This window comes from Onychostruthus taczanowskii, unplaced genomic scaffold (genome assembly GCF_017590055.1).
Source record: "Onychostruthus taczanowskii isolate IOZ18803 unplaced genomic scaffold, ASM1759005v1 scaffold6, whole genome shotgun sequence".
Lineage (NCBI taxonomy): Eukaryota > Metazoa > Chordata > Aves > Passeriformes > Passeridae > Onychostruthus > Onychostruthus taczanowskii.
The window spans coordinates 10,785,401-10,805,177 of NW_024503679.1; the positions used below are offsets into that span (position 1 = coordinate 10,785,401).

The 19,777-nt window shown below is 44.7% G+C and overlaps 1 protein-coding gene across 1 annotated transcript; it reads right to left on the bottom strand.

The window, feature by feature from the left end:
• Positions 1-1,633: 1,633 nt before the first annotated feature.
• Positions 1,634-18,918, bottom strand: TICRR (TOPBP1 interacting checkpoint and replication regulator). The gene is made up of 22 exons (XM_041418944.1): positions 18,242-18,918; positions 17,350-17,635; positions 16,542-16,783; positions 16,038-16,281; positions 15,407-15,542; positions 14,567-14,706; positions 13,666-13,878; positions 12,862-13,010; positions 12,067-12,161; positions 11,616-11,709; positions 11,380-11,459; positions 10,814-11,050; positions 10,299-10,395; positions 10,009-10,081; positions 9,180-9,320; positions 8,587-8,677; positions 8,010-8,071; positions 7,066-7,221; positions 6,187-6,344; positions 3,715-5,980; positions 2,401-2,505; positions 1,634-2,067 (listed from the first exon to the last, which is right to left on the bottom strand). The coding sequence occupies exons 1-22, from the start codon at positions 18,878-18,880 to the stop codon at positions 1,949-1,951; spliced, it is 5,823 nt and encodes a 1,940-aa protein (XP_041274878.1). The 5' UTR covers positions 18,881-18,918; the 3' UTR covers positions 1,634-1,948.
• Between the last annotated feature and the right edge of the window lie 859 nt (positions 18,919-19,777).

The window sequence follows — 19,777 nt, forward strand, 5'->3', positions numbered from 1 at the left end:
TCAGAAGGGCTACTTACTCCAGGTGTGTAGGAAAGGAGTTGTATTTAAATCTCACTGCACGGGAAGACAGCTGCTGTCATACTTTTGGCCCAATGTTTAAATATGTTTTAAGTAGTCCCAGCCACATCCAGTAGGCCTCCTACATTAAATTGCCACAGGAAGAACACATCCAGCCAGCAGCAGAATTGTCTGAAATGTCCATGATAAAAGGAACTCTGGTTGTTTTTTTCTTGCAGCCTCTAAGCTGCTTTAAGCAGGGTTTTCATATTCTTGAGAGAACTTCCAGTCTGGATTTAAGAGCGGCTAAATGCAATCCTGCAGCTTTACACTGACAGCTCAGGAAGGGGAACCAAGTTTAACTCTAGCAGAGCAAGAAATGAAAGCCCAGATATCTGCTTTAAGAAGGGCAAGGGGCAGGGGCAAAGGGCTGCTTGACCACTTGATCCTAAAAATCAAGCCACTCCTTCAGCCTGAAATGAGAACAGCTATCACAACCACTACTTAAGGAGTAACACACCAAGTTAAAAGCCAGCATTTGATACAAGAACCATCTTCTGATCTCCTACATCCTTGGCCTTGCCTGCAGTGGTGTGACAGTGGCTATTACTGAGGGCTGTAAGTGGCTGAGCTACACAAGATTAAGTTCAGACACTTTATCTCCTGCTGTTGAAAATAAAGACCTTCAATAGGAAAAATAACAATCCATCCTCTTTGGAAGTAAGTAGTAGATTTGGAGCTCCAAGCTTGTGCCACTCCACATCCTTGAGGCAGGTACAGCTCTCCCAGAAGCAAAACAATCACTGTAAAGGACAAATTCCATTCCTCTTCCCAGTGGGAAATTAACAGCTTTCCTGCAATAGTGTGTCCAGGAAACAAGCTTCACTCAATCCCATCTAGCCCCTCAAAGCCACCTACCAAACCTCTGGTTTCCCATGCCTTGTTTTAGGATCACCTTACATCATCTTCATAGCTCTCCACCTCCTGTGCAGTCAGTAGACACAGTGGTGTGAGTTCCCTGAGATCCTGCTATGCACAAACAGCTCACTATCTCAAGGGAAAAAAAATCAGCCCTTCCAATATTATGCACAATTTTAGCCTCTTGTAGGCTACATCTCAGGCACTGAACCACAGCTCCCGCTCTCTTCCACAAATGTGTCCCAGGGAACTAAATTGCTATTTAATCCATGACTCAGTTTGGTAAAGAGTAGTCTTGAAACTGTCATTTCCAGTTATTCCATCCAAGTTTTACTTCTCAAGGACATTTCCCCAGCCAATTCTCTCTGGCTTACTGCAAGTTTGCAGAAAAGGACAATGAAGTCACTCCATCAGCATCTGCTTATCCAGCAGTAGCCAGGAGCGGATACACCAAACCATTCATGATATACAATGTTCCCAGTTAAATTATCTTTCCCCTTTTCTGTACTCTTGGCACTTGGCTAATTAATTAATCTGCTTGTTATTTTGCCACTAAGCTGTGGCAAACTGGAAGCAATTAACAGAGGGATGCATTTAGTATCAGGACAAGACACAGCAGGAGCACGCAGCTTGTTCTGTACCCATTCGCCCCCAGCATCCTCCTTCCTGCAGCCCACATCCCTCAAGCCAAATACAGATTTTGGATTAAAGGACACAATGAAAATTCAAATTACTTTATTTTACAAGAGCTGTAGAAAAGTGACAATTCTCCCTCTTAACCTGGGAGAATTGAACCTTCACTGAAGAACTCACTCTAAGGTTCCACTAGCAAAAAGACCAAGCTAGGTTTTGAATGGATGGAAGAAACCATAAATTTTTGGAGTGGTCCTTATTTCTACTGCCATGTGCTTGCATCCAGTGTCCTACCAACACAAGGCAGCTCCAGTCTAGCACCAAATACCAGTCTTTGTTAAAAGGTGTGTTGTACAGCTGGGATAATACGAAGTTTCCCATGCTGGCCTGGCTCCAAACTTCAGCTGAGCAGCTTTTTCCGTGAGTAAGTCCTGCTAAGGCGAGGCCTCCTAGAAATCATGATGTGGAATGGAGACAGCTCCTGGTTGGCAGTAATTTGGACAGCATCAGATTCCTCTTCTACAAAAACAGAAAAAATACATGAAAGCCACAGTTTACCAAAATTTACTGGTGATTCCAAGAAGCCAAGTGGAGAGAACTGGGAGTTGCACTTCCCATGTAGCTACTCTGTCTTCATTCTTCAGCTACTCTCTTCTCCTTCCAAACTTCCCAGTTCACGCCAGGTTTCTTGTAAGCATGTGAGATCGAGACACTGAACAGAGCAGTGGCAGATACAGGTTTCCTGCCCAAAGCCCAGCCCCCAGCACAGCATGACTTTGTTCTCATTAGCTGGAGGCAAGCAGAGAGCACAGGCAGTGTGCTCGAGCCCAGCCTTTCCTCTCCTGTGCTTACCTTGAACGCGCCTCCTCTGAACCGGCGGTGGGGACAGCAGGGGAGACTGGGTCAGGGCTCGGAGGCTGCTGGCAGAAAGTCCACTCTTCAAGGGTGGAGTGGAGCCTGGCAAAGCACAGAGAGATGCTGCAGCAGAACTACTCAACAACTCAAATGTTAAGTCTCACACACAGCCTTTATGCTACCTCAAAACTGACATCAGTGTAAGTGATACTTTGAGTGTATCTGAAATAAACTCTAGGCTGTGACAGTGGTGTTTTAACATCTGAGAAAGGTAAATGGCAGTCTGGAATCAGCTCTTAGCACATTAAGTTTTCTTAGCTGGTTTAGCAGAAAATCACTTTACTTGTCTTCAACACAGGTAATTCACATTTCCTGGAAGAAAACTGTTACAACCACAGTGATATAGAAATACAAACACAAGGTGTGCAGGTACAGAAAGTCTCTTACAGGACCATCATAAGTCTTATTATTTCATGTTCTGAATATGGATTAATGTTGCTTCAAGGTTTGGCCTTTTTTCTGTGATAATGTTGAGTAAGACACTGGCTCTGTATACAAATCTTTCCTTGCAAGAGAAAACACACCAAAGCTTAGTGCAATGACTACAGACCAACACCTGCCACAGCCCCCTGTAATTTCTACAACAATACTGGATTAAGTATTTGAAATTCCCAAGGCCTTGTTAACAGAGCTGAACAGCCTGTTTCACCAAGGTCAGCTGAATTGTCTGTACCCACAGCAAAAGCAGAGAGGCAGCTTAAACCTATACACCTCCTGATACATTATTGCTAGCAAGGGAATGATTTCTGGTAGCACTTTCAAGGTGCCCACCACCACGAGCAGAGACAACTGGAGCAGCAATAAACACCAACATCCACAGGACTAACCCCCCCAAGACTCCAGTCTGAAGCACTGAAACAGCCAAGCTTTATACTTAAGATTGTTGGCTTGTGTTGGCTTCAGAGCTGAATGCTGGGCAGAAACAGGCAGTGGCATCAACACAAACCTGAACAAATCACCAGCTGGATGCAACAGGGATCCTCTCTCCTCAAATTCTCACACTTTCCTTTTAGTTCCTCCAGCTTTCTGCTCTTTCATATTTCTCTGATCTCTCTTCCATCGTCAATACTCCTCATATCCAGTCTGCCTCTCCACATAATTACCTTCCACGTCATCTACAAGTCACTCCCCTTTCACCTCACTCTCACTCAGATAATTACACAGGAAACAATTGTGTTCTCCTTTTAGTCTAACCCCCATTTTTAACCACATCTGAATTTCAGTGAAATGTCTTTCATGCCATTTAATTACCTGACAAAAGGAAGACATCATCATCCCCTAGACAACTGTGCTGCTCCAGTGTTTTGAGGGCACATGCTCCTGGTTTCTCAGGAAGTACAGAGTCTGTCCTTGATTTAATTCTGTTGCCCTCATCTGTGGAAAAGCCAGTGAGATCCAAGCTGCCCCTATCAGGACACGATCTCTTGGCACTGTGGTTCTCCTCCTTTTCTGGTGACAGGTAAGTAAAGACCCGCTTCCGAGATTTCAAGCCAAAAGTTCCCATGGCAGAGTCCTCATCAGCCCTCGGTTCAGAGTCACTGGGAGATGCCTGATCCTGGAGCCTGCAAATCCCTTCCAGTTCAAATTCCCCAAGGGTATTTGTCACTTTGCTGCTGCAGTGTTCTGAGATCCTCATGGCTCTCTCTCTGCCTGCTGATGCCCGTGTCCGATCGTCGGCACTCCTCTCGCTCTGACCACAGCTCACACTAGCAGTGCTGCCTGCTGCTCTCTTCCTCCGAGGCCAGTCGTTGATGGCATCAGGAGTAGTCTTCCCCTTCTGCTTTGGAGAAGGTGTCTGGAGAACTCCTGCTTCCAATGGGAATGGGGAGGTGACAGCAGAGGCGCAGCTTGTTGGGGTGTATGACTGGCATATGTAGGTTTGTCCTGCACCTTTCCCAGGTGTACTATGGAAAGAACGGCAGCAGGATGGGGAAACACAGGCAGCTGCCAGTTTTCCTGGGTGCTTGCTGCACCAGGTCATAGCAAAATCACTGAAGGGACTTTCTCCTCCCCTGGGTTTGCTGGCACTTGCTTCAGGTTGAACTTCCAAGGACGAGCAAGAGCCAATTTTCTTAATGCGAAGCTTGGGCAGGCCTGAAGCTTGCATTTCGATTTCCACCTCGTAGGTCGGTGGGCTGGCAGAAGGAAGTCTGCCATGGCTTTCAGGAGACGAGAACTTGGCAGCAAGCTGAGGCTCTCCCATGCGAGCTGCAGCCTCCCGCTGCCTCCTGTCTGCAGTGCAGCGTAAGGAATAGGCAGGAGGAGACTTCTGCACAGGGGGGGAAGCATTCAGGGCAAATCTGGAGCGTCTCTTGAGACTTGGAGTCTTCACTCCCATATATTCTTCCCTCAGCACAGTTCTCGCTTCCAAGTCGTCACTAGCTGTTTGCAAATCGCTTAGGAAGGACTCACAGGTGTTTGCACTGCGGTTCTCCCCCTTAACTGATGGCTCACAGTCTCTCTCAGCATTCTGTGCATGTTCCTGCCCTCCAGCAAAAGGCTTTGGAGACAAATGGTTTTCCAAGTCCTCCCTTGAAGGAGACTTTTGAGACACTCTATCCATCTGTTTATTTTTCTCCAATACAGAAGTATTTTCAGTAACTTGGGACTGATGAAGCTGAAGGCTTTCCACAGAACAGTTACCACCACTATCATGACTGTCCTCATTTTCTGTAAGTGCTGCACATGCGAGGCTCTCTCCACTAGAACCTGATTCACGTTTGGCCTGCTTGGATGTGTGAAGCAGGGACCTCACTGAGGTGCCAGTAATACCTGGAGTCTTTTGAGAAGATGGTTTAGATGCACCAGGTTCCTTGTCAGACTCTGTGTGGGAAACAGAGCAGCTTGTCACAGTGTTTGTGGAACTTTCACAGAGTGGAGAACTGCAGAGAGGCTCGGGCCTCACAGCAAGCTGAGGTATTTCTGTACTCAGTGGGCTAGTACATAACTTTGAACCTGGATCTTCAGGTTTCCTAGGTGTCCTTTTAGGTGCTTGAGATAACTGATCTGACTGCACCTGAATTTCCTTTGTGAGGATTTGCCTCCGAGCACTAACTGGAGATGTTAATTTTGAGAGGTATCTCAAGGAACGTCTTGGAGTCTGAAGTTCTGTACAACACCTTTCCTGGGTGGCAGAGGGGGGAGGAGAAGCAGTTGGATTTGAATCTGTTGGAGGTAATACAGAGGCTGTGAACCCTTCACGTTTTGGTGTTTGCCAGCCAGGCTCTCTGCAAGGAGGGGAAACTGTTAGAGCTGCACACCAGTCCTCAGCAGTTACTTGCAGTGAGTGAACCCTCCTGCCGTCAGTTAGCACAGATGGAGACTTGACCCTTTGTGCAGGAGGAGAAAAGCACTTTCCCAAACATTTAGCTACAGTCTGCTTAGCTGCTGGACTTCTGCCAGGTGTCTTCTCCAGCTTCTGTGGCGTCCTGTGGACAGTGCGAGGAGATCTCCTTGGGAGCTTACTGGCAGAATTTATTGGCTTCTGGGCAAATTTACGAGGTGTTTTCCTAGGAGTCTGCAGGGGAAAAATAATATATTAAAGAATCATGCTTGTTCTGCTCCAGGAGTATTATCTATCCATCTCCTATTTACTTCCCAAGACTTGAAACATTAAAAACCCATTGGATGAGACTTAACGAACACTAAATTTAAGATGCTGATGAATGGAGGAGAAAATAAGGATGGGAAGAAACAGAAAGGGAGGTAGATAACTGTTTCTACCTGACATGAGGTGAGCTCTTCTAAGTGTAAGGAATCTTTTCTCGTTCTCCTCCTTCCAGGTGACTGCTTCCCTGCAGGACTACACATGTCAATGACTGCACCAAAGAAAAACCTCTTGGGACTCTGGATGGGGGGGGTCTCTGAATGCTGGTTAAGGCCTATAAAATGGAACAGTACAATACACAAAGTAATGTGCCACAATTGTCTGAGTCACGTCAGATGTGTGGAAAAGTAGTGTAAAAAGCTCATATCCCTGGCATGTTCTTTTCTAACCAAGAGTTAAAGCTTCACCAGAATTATTCTTATTTCCCATTATGAAATTAATACCCATCTTTAGAAAGAGTGCTCCAATGGTAAAAAAAGGTATAAAATACCTCGGCCTCTTATTCTATTTATAGCTTGTAGCTTTAGATAGTTCTGGTTCATGACTAAGGATTCTAATAAGTAGAATATAAAGAACTAAGTGTCACCATTTTTAGCTGATAATCCTACTGAGAAAGCCTGCAAAGAAGATCCCATCAGTCATTGCTTTATGCTGCCACAGAGTAAGCTACAGGATTTCTGTCCCACATTTTACAAGGATTTCACTGCTTTTAAGGAATGCAGACTGACAATCAGTGGTATTCTGTTAGATGGGCCTGACTGGTTTGTTAAGTTGGCAGTGAATTCATCATAGAAATAGCTGCCTTACCATCCTCAAAATTCAGATTACCAATTAAAAAATAATTACTGAGGATGAATTTCTGTCTATGGAAGACATTACATGACAGCTCTTAGCTTCTTACAGTCTCTCGTAGAGCCAAATCAAATCAAACTCAGAGCTATCCATGCCAGCTTTTCAGATCAGCAGTATCAGTCTGTTCAAATCCTGCTCAGTACCTTCTACATCCTGCAGTTTACAGCTCTCCTTTCCTTGTCCCTGGTGGAGGTGCTGTGAATTTTTTGAGCTGGGCTGTGTAGTGGAATAGAAAGCACCAGAGCAGGTCCTGTTCAAAGACAGCTGTTTGATGCGTGGGCTTCTTCTCAAACCTGCTTCTGAAAAGGCAAGGACATGGGAGACTGAGCCTTCTTTCCCCCTCAGCAATGGCACATCATCAGGAACAGTTCACAACTGCAAGGAACATACTCTCAGAAGAAACTTCTCCAGATACCTATCTCATCCAGGAAGGCAAGCAGGTGAAGCAAATGTTCCGTTTTCTTAAGGATTTTGAAATATTTATGCATTCAAATCTCCTAAAGTATGATGCCCCTCCTCTAACTCATTATTAGTCTCATTCCTGTTTAGCAATTATGGAAAGGAATGCTAGAGAAACCATGTTCAATGCAGGTTACATCCAAGTTAAAAGACGGGTTAACGCTCTTGTCTCTTTTCACTAACAATTTCATTTTCCTGCTTGCCCAGACATGCTGGTTTTTTCTTCCCTTCTGGGGAAAAAGACCAGCAGTAGCCAACAGAAGAGACACTCCCCAGAGCCAGGTGGCTGTCTGTTACAGCAGAAATCAGAGCAGGGTCACAGCACAACATGGTGAAGTTACATTAAAAATAAGCATATGTGCTGGTTTGACAGTAATTATAGCAGCTCAGAATCTTGTTCACCCTTCAAGCCCTTCACATTTTTTCATTTAAAAGACTTACTATCTACCTCTCTTTCTTAACTTAAACTGTACAAAGCTGTTAAAGCAATGAACAGCAAGTGGTTCTGTCAGAACACAACAGTACAACACTTTTGGACTGACTTCTAATGAATTAGCCAAATCAAAGCACACTCATCTTACAAGCTACGAGACACACAAACCACCTTTAATGAAAGATCAGTGCTTACCATATATGGCCTTCTCTGGAGATTCTTCTACAACACCAGTGTCACAGCCTGGATCAGAAGACCTTGAGAAACAACAGACATTTTGGGCTTAGCATACTGAGCACATTTACAGGAACAGAACTTGCCACAGAGACTGAAAAGCAGTGCTCTATTCCACACCAATATATTGCTTTGTGGGCTACTCTAAGTGAGCAACTAGTAAGAACTTTGCCTCCTATTGACATGTAATTAAAGTATATGTAGCTCCCTAGATGTACAGGTAACAGTTCTACATGAAAGAAAATGCTACAATTCAGCCTGGAGCCCACAAAATACAGCAGGAGCCTTTTCTCCATAAGCCCTTGAATCAGTAACAACCTAAACAGACATTAGGTGCAGGAAATTAAACCCATGATGAAGCAAGCAGTATTTGCCCCCACTTAAGCAATGACATTTAGCCTCCACTGGTTCTCTTACTGCCTTAAGGGAAGATCATCTTTGACTGCAACGATACCTGGTAATTCTGCTCATAGCCATTAATTAGGCATCCATTAATTAGGCAGCCAATAGTTAGTGAAGAAATTCAGAAAGAACTCACCGGCCTTTGATCTGCTTGTGTAGGAGTCTCCTGGACACCTGCTTGTGTAGTGGTGTTTCTGCAACCCTCTTGGTCAATAACTTGCGATGATCTAAAAATCATGTAAGAGCTGTAACATCACACCATCATAAAGCACTTGGAACAAATAAATAAATACAGTTTTGTACAGGCTTCAGCTTAAGAATGACAATAGTCATTTTTAAGTCAATATAGAAGCACTGTGCTGTCTCCCAGCACTCACAAGCTATCATTATTTCAGCCCAGTGTCTACACCTCCCTCCCACTCCCTCAATATTGTACCATTGTCAGACATAGTTGACCTACTGAGATAACTTTCATTATTCATCTTTATTTCACAGATCCTTTTTCAACCAAGCATTTTTAATTTTCTTTGTGAGATGTAAAGGGTTCAGTAAAAATAGGTTTCAGTTTCAATACCATCATTATTCACCCTCTAAACACCACAGCAATGTCCTCCTTTTATCCTTTACTAAAAACAGATCATAATTGTTTCACAAAATTGAGAATGCAAAAATAGGAATTTTAGCACAAGCTCTTCCACAACAATCCTACATGTGCAAGTCATATCCTACCTTTGTTGCCCTCACTGGTGCATTTGTATTTTAGGCCTTCCACAGCAGACACTGACTGGCTTCTAAGCATCTTTTTCAGCGACCTTTTTGATGGTGAAAGTATCTCTTCATTGAAGAGATTCCTCCTTACCTTTGTAACCTCTGTGAGACAAGAAAAGCAAGAAAAGATCAGATTATAAGGAAAAGAGAAGAAAAAAAGAAAGGAAAAAAATACAAAGGTAATTTTGTCAGATGACATGGGATAGAACAATATACCAGCATGGAAAGACAACTTTTTAGAAGCTAAAAAGCTTTGAAAAGTTGTTTTTCCTGCTACTAGAACATGACCTCCTCTAAATCCATTCCAGCCTTCTCTTCTGAATTTGTTATTATTTGCATAATTCCAGCAATAAGCTATAAGCAGATGCCATAGCAGAAAAAGCAGTCAGTATCCCATGTGCAACATTAGGTGCACTACAAAATCTCAACCAAAGCACATCTTGGTTCAGAGAACACATGTGAGATTTATTTTTATGAAGTATTTGTGGGGACATATCCTATTTTCAGATATAATTCATTCTTGTCCCCATTCTCTTTTCCGGATAGAGAAGTTGGAAATAATTTCAAGAGTCAAGGTTTTCTTTTGAGGACACAAAATTTAAGTTTTCTGTGTATGAGTACACAGAATACCGCATATTTTTTTCCCCTCAAAGTTTTTGCACAATTCAGCAAAACTTCCTTCAGATTTCCAGCATGCCTCAGCATAATTTCATCATGGCTCAGTAAAATTTACAGGGACAACATGTGCTGAAGATGCACCTTTCCATGAACAAGCCAGAAGTCAATATACCTTGCACTGCCTCTTTCTGCAACAAAGGCATCTGCTGGGACTTCTCAGGGGCAAGGTAAGAATGCGAGTTCTCCTGAAACAAATGAGAAATCAGCCTCAGCAGCAGTGCAATGTTACGTTAAATACCAACGTTAACTACAAGCTCTGAACCACACTTTATTTCAATCTTTCCTTCAAAACAATTTGATCTCTGTACAGCTGATACGGGGCACACTTACTAAGGGAATACAGAGCAAGAGTTTTTGCAGTCAAGCATCACAACTCAGACAATCCTTCTGGGAGAATTTTACCTTTTTGATGGGGTTCTTGGCGACCCTGGGAATCTCAATTTGACGCAAGTTCTGTGGTGCTTCTGTCATGCTCCTGTGTCTGGCTAACACATTATTCCTTCAGAAAACACACAAAAATTAAGTTAAAATAAGATTAAAAGCACAGTTATCAACCTACTGACAATTAAACTCAGGTGTAACTCAAGAGATAGAAGTGTTTACCTAAATTCAAATTGCAAACTACGTTGATACCTCACTTACTACAACATTGGGATATGATTTGAAATATAAAAAGCTATTCCTAAGGTTGATATTGAAATTCATTCACAATTTGCTAATATGAACACAGAACTCCCAACACAGAGATCTCCAGTAAGTCACTTTAACAATATAGGTCAGCTACTGCACAGCACAGCATGCTTTTCCTCTCATGGAAGATGCTCCTGAAATCTACTTCTGCATAAGATACAAATACAGAATCAAGACTGTATTTTTTTATAGTCAACAAAAAGCTGCCTCCTGTTTGGAATCACTACCTTCTCTTTTTGGCAGATCTGGTGCGCAGCTCCTCCAGCTGATCGCTCTCAGTGCAAACAGCACTGGGAGTTAAGATAGATGATAAAGAGCGAGGAAGGCCTGGAGATTTGCTATCCAGGGTCATGGAGTCATCACTGAAGAAGTCTGAAGGCAGAACAGATGCTAGCTTCGGAGGTATTTGTGTACCCAGACCATAATAAATATCTCCAAGGGTCTTCGGTATAGAATTCATATACCTGGAGTACCAGAAAGAACACACATGAAATACAACCCTCCTCAAAACTTTGGTATTTCAAACCCAAGGTGTGAACTAAACCCTTGTTCTTACTTGTCCATTTAAAAACAACAAACTGAATATCAACTGGGTTTATATTCAAGTAGTTTACTTGCTTATCAACTACTGTTTCTTTAACCAAAATGTAAGCATAAGAAAGAGAACAAATGGAAATTTCTGAGAATTACAAAGATGCAGTAAATCAAAGCTGTTGGTTGCTCCCTACTCACCAACAACATCTGACCCAAACCATAGTCCCCAGCAATACATAAGTCATGCCAAATAACTTACACTTCTAATATTTCCTCTAGAAACTTTGTAAGATAGGCTGGGTCTTCAGTCAGACATAAGATGCGCAGCATATCTGTCACCTGGAAGAGAATGTCAGGTGGCAAAATGGATTAAGGTGTGACAGATGCAGCACCAGATATTTTAGTAAGGAATGTAAATTGTTAGTGTAAAATCAGGTTCCAGGTCCACATTTTTAGTGCCATGCAGAAACACAACCTGGTTGATGCTTTACTTGCCTCTTCTAACAGCTGCTCCATTTCCTCAGCGGTGCTTTGCAGCGAAGGGCACTGAAGGCACAACTCAAGGCGCAAAAACACCTGAAGTCGGCACCTAAGAAAACAAGTAATTACCCACCACTCTTTTTCTACTGGAAACAGCAGATTTACTGCAAAAGGTGTGCTCAAAAAAGCAATGGGAAAGGAAGTTGTTCCTTTTGACAGCAATATTTAGTTAGCATTTCATTTGGGTGGCAAGGGAGATACCTCACTCCAGATATAGGCTGCAGTGCTTATCACACAGTACGGGTATATTTGCATTTAATGAAATGGTTTTACTGCAACCAGAGATTACCCTTGAAATTTTTGTCCCAGGTAAATACTTTTCCAGTTGTACAAAAAAGCCACCATTAAAAACTGCTAACCAACTCCACAGTATCTCAGAAGCTGAAGTAAATACAGGGTCTCATACTCTCTGACTTTGGTCTCCTTCTGTGAGCCATGCTGTTGTCTGAGCATTTTGCTGGTCTTCAGGAGATGGTTTCTGACTCTTCCCACACAGGCCACCTGCAGACACATAATGACAGCAAGAACTTCAAAACTGTTCCCCATCTGCAGGGCAGGTTCCTCCCTTGTCCCCCAATTACCACCCCAACCTATTATTTTGGAAGTATAGTTTTTTCCTTTTATTTCAAAGAAATTAATTACCTTTTCCTTTCAGTAGCACAGTTATGACATAAAACAATTTAGAAATCACAGAGGTCTCTTGCTCATAGCTTCAGACCTTCTTCACTCTGGATTCATTTTGGATTTGTCTCTCACAGTGTTTTTACTAAATTAATCACAGGTTTACCAGTTTTGGTTTAAGATTATTGTAAGCCTATAAATAGTGCTAAAGATTGCAAGAAATACCTTGAACAATTTCTCTTCCCTGACAAAGCCAGGCCTAGATTTGCCATGTAATGCCAAAACAAATGTGTTTTTTAAATACTGTCTTTAAAATCAGAATTTGTAAAGAGGTCAATGTAAAGAAAAGACATCTTGCAACATTTAGCAAAGTTGTAAACTGATAACTGAAGTGGATTTTCCTACATTTTTTACAATCCAGTTTTTCACTATTGAGTCATCACAGATAGAAGCAGTCAGTGACCATGGTGCACCTCCACATAAAACCTCAGGGAACATGAAGGAAAGGTAGCCCAAAATAGTAAAAATTCTAACTTCCAGATTCCAAAAATTCTAACCCTGCCCACATGCTCTCACCTACCTCTTTCTCTTTGGCATCTTGTATTTTCAAGAACCTTTTAATGGCCATGATCATATTCTGGGCACACACAGATGAAGGAATTCCCTCAGCAACAGCCTTCTGGTAGCTTGAAGTCAGATGGGACTGCAGCTCCTCCTCTGTTTGGAAGTCTGCAAGGAAATGCTCTCCATTAACTAAAGGCATGTTCACCACACCTCCATGATAAAATACTCCCCCCAGCTGAAGCAGGGAACAGAGGAGGTATTAATAAATATTTCCTCCAGCAATGATGCATCCAGACCACAGCACACTAACAGAGGCTGTCCCAGGTCCAGGCCCATGACATATTATAAGATAAATCAGTCCTATAATCAACAAAGTTTGCTTACGATCAGCAAACTTTCAGCCTACTGAAGCAGTCAGGAAATACCCTTTATTTCTGCTTAATTAATAAATAGGACTACATTTCCAGTTATACCTTGATGAGTGCTTCCCTCTATTTCTTTTGGTTAAAAAAATTTAAAAGGTAAATCCCTATTGTTTTTTTCAGATGGATACAAGGCAAGAAATTAACCCCAGAAGCAGCTGTAACATTAATTTGTAAAGAATCAGAAACTAAATGGCAGAAGGGTGGGAAAAAATGTCTACTCTTTGCCATGCTGAAGATACAGAAACTCAAACACTGATGTGCTCCTAGATACTGAACATTCCATTATTATCCTTTGCTCTCCCTTCCATAAGAATCCTCTATGACTCCTATATTAGGATATCAAGAGTTCATATGGGATGTAACAAGACATAAAGATAACAGGACTTAATACACACCAATTGATATTTTAAGTGCTTTTGCCTTTCCTTCCACCTTTTCATCCAATCTTTTTGCTGAAAGCTTCTGTGGAACCTTCTCATTCACTGCTGGTGGCACAGCATCAGGTTGAAACTTCTGAGCTTTTACATTCAGTCTTGCTACATTGAGCATCTGCAGGGATCTGGGCATGGTCTTCATCTTCTGCCTGACTGGAGTTCGGGGAACCCCACCTGCAACGCCACAAGAGAAAGTTCTGCCATCAGGTACACTGGGGCAAGGAAGAAAACAACACTAAATTCTGTATTACTGTGACCTTAGTAACCTCCTAGAGTAAAATATGGCCCAAAAGGTTGGTATTTCTTCATGAAATCAACATATAGGCAAGGTAGCAGGCAGCTACTTCTCCAAATAAAAAGTGAGGTGCATATTGCTCTGCATAAGAACTTACACAGGTTTAATCAGAAGTTATATATAGGCAGCAATCTTATGTCACAGAAATAGAAACAGCTGACAGCAGGACTTGCAGATACATGAGTCTAAGGTAAAGTCAACTGTAGTTAGTGTAGAGAAATGCAATGATTAAACTCTTCTAGAAGAAAAGTGGTTTATTTTGCTAATTAGAACAAAATTGAGAAGTTGCAATATTTACTAGTAGATGGAGCAGTCCCTGTTTCAACAGCTAATTAAACTGCAGAGCTCTGCATGCTGCTTTTAACAGCTCTGTCACTCACTGCACAGCCCCGAATTACAATAATTTGGGTTCTACTACAGGACTAACCTAATATTAATAAGGAAATGAGACTGTCCCTAAATAAACAAAATATCTAAAGCATAGTGCTACTTAAGAGTACAAATCTCTGGAGTTCATGCATCATCTTTTACTGACAAGACACACATATAACCCCAAACTATACATACGTCTTTTTTTATTTCCTGCTCCAGCTGCAGCAGAGGTTTCACTGCATTTTCTCTGGTACAGCTCAGATAGACTTTCTGAGAGCTCCACATCAGATTGGTCTGCACCATCCTTCCTGTTAGCACAAGGAACCTGCAGGAGCCTGCATGAAAGAACAATACAGTTATCAAAAAAGGTGGGAGAAGGAGGCATATCCCTTCCTTCCTGTGGACAGAAACAAGGTTTTTCTACATTCCAGCCTGCAGCAATATAGTGTAAGTAGCACACACTAGTAACTCTTCCAGCACCTGCTACCCAACACACAGAGGAGATGCAGAAAACCCAAACCCTCTGAAAATGCTGGAAACAAGCATTGATGTGCAATGGCTATGGCACTGACCTGTACCACAAAACTAAATGAGCAGCTTTGTGCTTTCTAAACTACCCTGCATTAGGCTCTTGTGTTTCACTCAGCAAGCTCTTTGAAGAAAGCAAGCTTATTCATTCCAAATAAACACCAACTGTGAGAACACAACCACATCTTCAGTATCTTGCACTGGGATCTTACCATCCTGTGAAGCTAAAATTTGTCATTTCCCAAGTAGCTTAAGGTTATTTTAAGTGACCTTATAACTCCTGAAACTACCAAGATTTTAATCCATGCAATCTGATACCCAAACATCCTGTTCCCAGTTTCTTGTGTCTATATACCCCACCAAGAGATAAGCCACCAGTAATCTGAGTACAGAAATAAAAGCAGTAAAATCCTAGAACTCTAAGCAATGCTACAGCCATACTCCCTTAATAGGAAAAAAAAAAAGCAGAAATCCTTGATTATTGCTCAGAGACATTCAGAAAAATACCTGAATGACTCCATCAGATCTGAGCTTGCTCCACAAGCATTGGATGCAGGATACCATGCTTCCAGCACTGAAGGATGCCAGCCACCTGTATGGGACAGCTCCCGTTGGACCCATTCTGGCACTGGAGTTTCTTCTCCTGTACAGACACACACATAGCCAAAAATGAGAAAAGCTGAACTAAGTGGCAGAAGATCCCAGCCTCCACAGAAGCTCGAAGACAGAGGTTCACAAACTTTTGATCCTGGAGAGACAATTTCATAGACAATACATCAGAAGAAGCAAAGACTCACTCTAACACAAAACATGTGCAGCATGTAGTCCCACCCAAAGGCATTAGTGGCCAGGGATGGTCCATGTGACACATTTTAGGAAGCCTCCTTCTAAAAGCATGTCCTCAGGCAAATGTAGCTGTGCTTTATCTGCAAGCTAATGGAAACTAATACTTAGTAATAAACAGAATCCCATGCAGATTTCTTTCTGCATCACATCATAAGGCCTTAGCTACAGATGACACAATTAACAAGTCCCAAAATGAGACTCCTCAAGGACAAAATCAGTAACTTTAGGTTTTTTCTACTGCACATCTGGAGATGATCAAAAGATGGCAAGTTTTGCATTTCCTGACACCTACCCAGACTGGCCAGAGAATCTCCCACTGACATGTCAATTTTACTCAACACACTATTCACAATCTCTGGCAGGTGAGTAGCAGAGTCTTGGGAAGAGTCTTCCACTACAGCTCCTTCAAGGCTGCATCCCTGAATTCCAGCAGCCTTCTCAGGACCAAGCACAGTCAGAACTGCAGCATCCCCAGAAAGAGGTGACAGAACAGCAGTGCAGGGGCACCAAGTCTTAGACAGAGATACTTCAGCAATCTGCATTTTAAAAGGAAAGGAAAAAAAAAAAAAAGGGAAAAATAGAAGATATTATATTATCTAGAAATACAGAGACCTAAGGAGCATGGATACTTTACAAGCAGGTTGTAGAGTTACATGATTTTAAAAAAAGTTCTGAATTTAGCTTCAAATGAGCAATGTGCAGTGTCTATTACTGTCTTCACAACATGATACTGCCACCCCTTCTGTCACAGTTCATTTCAGAGCAGGTATAGTTTAAGGCAAAGAGAAAGATTTACCACATGCAGTCCTTCAGCCAGCAGACTCCTCAACAGCTGATGAAACAGAGACCTGCTATACTCTCCCTGCTCAGCCTGTGAGCTCTGCAGTATCCAGCTCTCTGTGAGGAAGTGGCCAGCCTGTGCCAAGCTCCAACCTGTCAAGCTTCCTTTCACGACAATGCTGACTGGGCAATGCAGCTGTCTTTGGCTCATGGCAAGAGGTTCCAGGGTCACAGCACAGCTTTCCTGCTTCTTCTCTCCTGTGCAAGGATAGGATAAAGAAAAAGTCTGAAAGCAACCCCTTTCCATCAGGGTGAAGACTTCAATGTCAAAAAGTGAGTTCCAAGATTAAACAGGGGATATACCCTACAGTGTGCTGCAGAACTGACCTCCTCCCCATGCTCCCAAGGAGCTGAGTGCATGGAAGCACCACTAAAGAAAGACCCCATGTATCCTGCATGCTGCTTTACAGCATCTGTCTTCTTTGGAAGGGGTTTTTAATCTGTGTTCTTATTTTAGCTAAATCAAATAATTGTATGAGAAAAGGGAGTACACCTCTACAAAGTGGGACCAGCAAAGAGCTCTTCATCCAAACATCTAGGAGCATGGCAAACTGAAGAGGCTAAATCAGAAACATGGGCTCACAGCCCTCAAGTCAGAAGTAGAGCACAAGCAGAACTTTAAAAGAAAAACACCTAGGCTTGTAAATATATGAAGTTACTTCTACACACATTATCCACAAAGGAAGCTCATCAAGGACCCTGCATGAGAGATCAGTTACTACCATGCACATCTATATTTTTCTTTTTTTTTTTTTTTTAATTACCAGGCATGCTGAGAAACAATGTTCCTTCTTGCTGAGGAAACACTGATCGATACAGGGAAGGCCTGGAGAACAAACAGTTCAAAGTCCCATCCAGGGGCAGAAGCGTGGCCCAAGGCACAGCCTGTGGCTCTGGGAACCCGGAGTCTCCAAGGAAGCCAGGAGCAGCATCTGCCCCGGGGTGACTCAAACAGTGCACCAGGGTTTCAGCTGGCAAAATGGTGCCTCCCATCTGACAGATCACTTCAAACATTGTCCAGTAGCCACCATGATCCGGGCATTCGATCAGCTGAAATAAAAGCAACAGAGAGGTCTCAAGTTAAGGTTGGCAGTGAGAGAGCTTTCATGCAAACAAATAAAGATTGCACTTTTCCAGAAAAGCTGGCACATGAAACATATCCACAGCATCTAAACATGGTACCTTCTGAATATTTTTATGGGCTTCATAGGAACCTAACAAAGTAAATATATTCCCAGGGAAATAAAAGCTAGCAATGTATTTTTATGGGCTTTATCAGCCTTCATAGGAACCTAACAAAGTAAATATATTCCCAGGGAATTAAAAGCTAGCAATATTTTCAAGCCGATTATTTTTTTTTAATCTGGTATCTACACACCTGAATTATCAGGCTGCTTATCTGCAATTCTGAACAACTGTAACACCCTTTTAAGTCAAAGCACAAGACATCCCATCAATAAAAACCGTACAGCCACTCCACTACAGATGTATCTCAGTCTCCATGTGGATGATTCCCCTCCAGATTTCAGTGCCTTGCTGAAGATTATGTGTCAGTGAGTGAACCTCGGCGTGCTTCCCTACCGCCCAAAGATTACTCATGCCACAAAGCAGCGTGGCAGATGTCCCCTAGAAAGCTGTGCCGTGTAACCCCGTTACCTGAGCCCAGTCGGCAGTGTCCACCCAGAACAGGCTGATTTTCTGTTCCACAAGCAGCTCCTGCACACTCTTGGGCAGGAGTTTCTCGGCCAGCTCCCGCGCCGAGGGCGGCTCTCCAGAGAAGGGGGCGTCGTTCCCCGACACGAACTGCCGGAGCTCCCTCCGCGAGTGCGGGCAGGGGGAGAACAGGAACACGGCGTTCACGAAGCCCTCGGGCGGCGCCTCCGGGGGCTCTCGGGGGGCCAGCCCCGTCCTGCGGCTCCTGCGGGGCGGCTTGGCGGGGGACGCGATCTCCGGGCGGTCCCACTGGAAGTCGAGCAGCGTCTCCTTGAGCCCGCTGTGCGTGAGGGCAGCGCGGGGCGCGGGGCCGGGCAGGGCGGCGGGGGCCCCGAGCCGCTCCGCCAGCTCCTCCTCGAAGCGCTGCCAGGCGCGGGGCCCCGGCGGGCGGAACCCACCGCCCCGCGAGGCGCCGCCGCGGCCGCCGAGCGAGTCGAAGAAGCGGAAGGCCCAGCGGAGGCGGGAGAGGCCGAAGCGGCAGCCCAGGAGGGTGAGGAGGCGGAGGGCGCCGCGCTGGAGCCGCTGGCGGCGCGCGGGGCCGGCGGTGTCCAGCAGGAACACGGCGCTGTGCGAGCACGACATGGCGCGGGCCCCTCACGCCGCCGCCGCCATCGCCCGCCCGGGACGGCCGCTCGCGCCCTCACCTAGCGCGGGCTGCCATTGGCTGCCGCGGAGCGCCCGCCACGCCCACTCCCCTCGCCTCCCTCTCCCATTGGCGGAGAACGGGGAGCGGGAGGGCGGAGCGGTGCGGGGGAGAGAGGGGTGCTCGCTGCCGATTGGCCAGCCGCGCGAAGAGCGCTGCCATACCATTGGCGGGAGGCAGTGACGGAGGGGGGCGCGGCCAGCGCGCAGACCGAGCCGATTGGACGCCGCCACCGGTTTAAAATTTAAAGCCGGCTGGGCGCGCGTGGCAGTGACGTCACTCAGTGTGTGTGGTATGACGTCACCAGGGCGGGGCGGCGGTAGCCGGGCACGGCGGGGTCCCGGGGCTGAGCCGCGACCCCGGCCCGGTCCTGCCCAGCCCGCACCCGGCAGGCTCCTCCGGTGCCGCTAGAGGACCGCGGCTGCCCGCAGACCGGCACCTCCCCATCCCCGGTACCGCCCCCGGGCAGCAGGGACGGGGTCAGCGCGGACAGAGCCTGCCCGGAGGGTCCTGCCGACGCGGCATCCTCCTTGCCCAGCCTCCCTGGAGGACAGCAGGGACAGCCCAGGGCCCGCATGGGGAAAATTCAGTTTTAAATTCAGATTACATATTAAAAAAAAAAAAAAAAATTCTGGTGGGGGGGTGAGGCATTGAAATAGGCTGGGCAGGGGAGTGGTGGAGTCACCATCCCTGGAGGTGTCCAGGAGGCATCTGGATCTGGGGCTGGGTGACGTGGTTTAGGGGTTACTCTGCTGATGGTTAGGCTTGATTGGAAAGGCCTCTTCCAAACTTTTCTGTGGAAAGGTGTAGGGTCAGGGCACCTGGACAGGATGCTT

Coding starts and splice junctions, on each gene's coding strand:
- TICRR (XM_041418944.1), bottom strand. CDS start 18,880: ATGTCGTGCTCGCACAGCGCCGTGTTCCTGCTGGACACCGCCGGCCCC. Junction 17,636..18,241: donor ACACTGCCGACTGGGCTCAG/GTAACGGGGTTA, acceptor CTTTTATTTCAG/CTGATCGAATGCCCGGATCA. Junction 6,345..7,065: donor TAAACTGCAGGATGTAGAAG/GTACTGAGCAGG, acceptor TCCATTTTATAG/GCCTTAACCAGCATTCAGAG.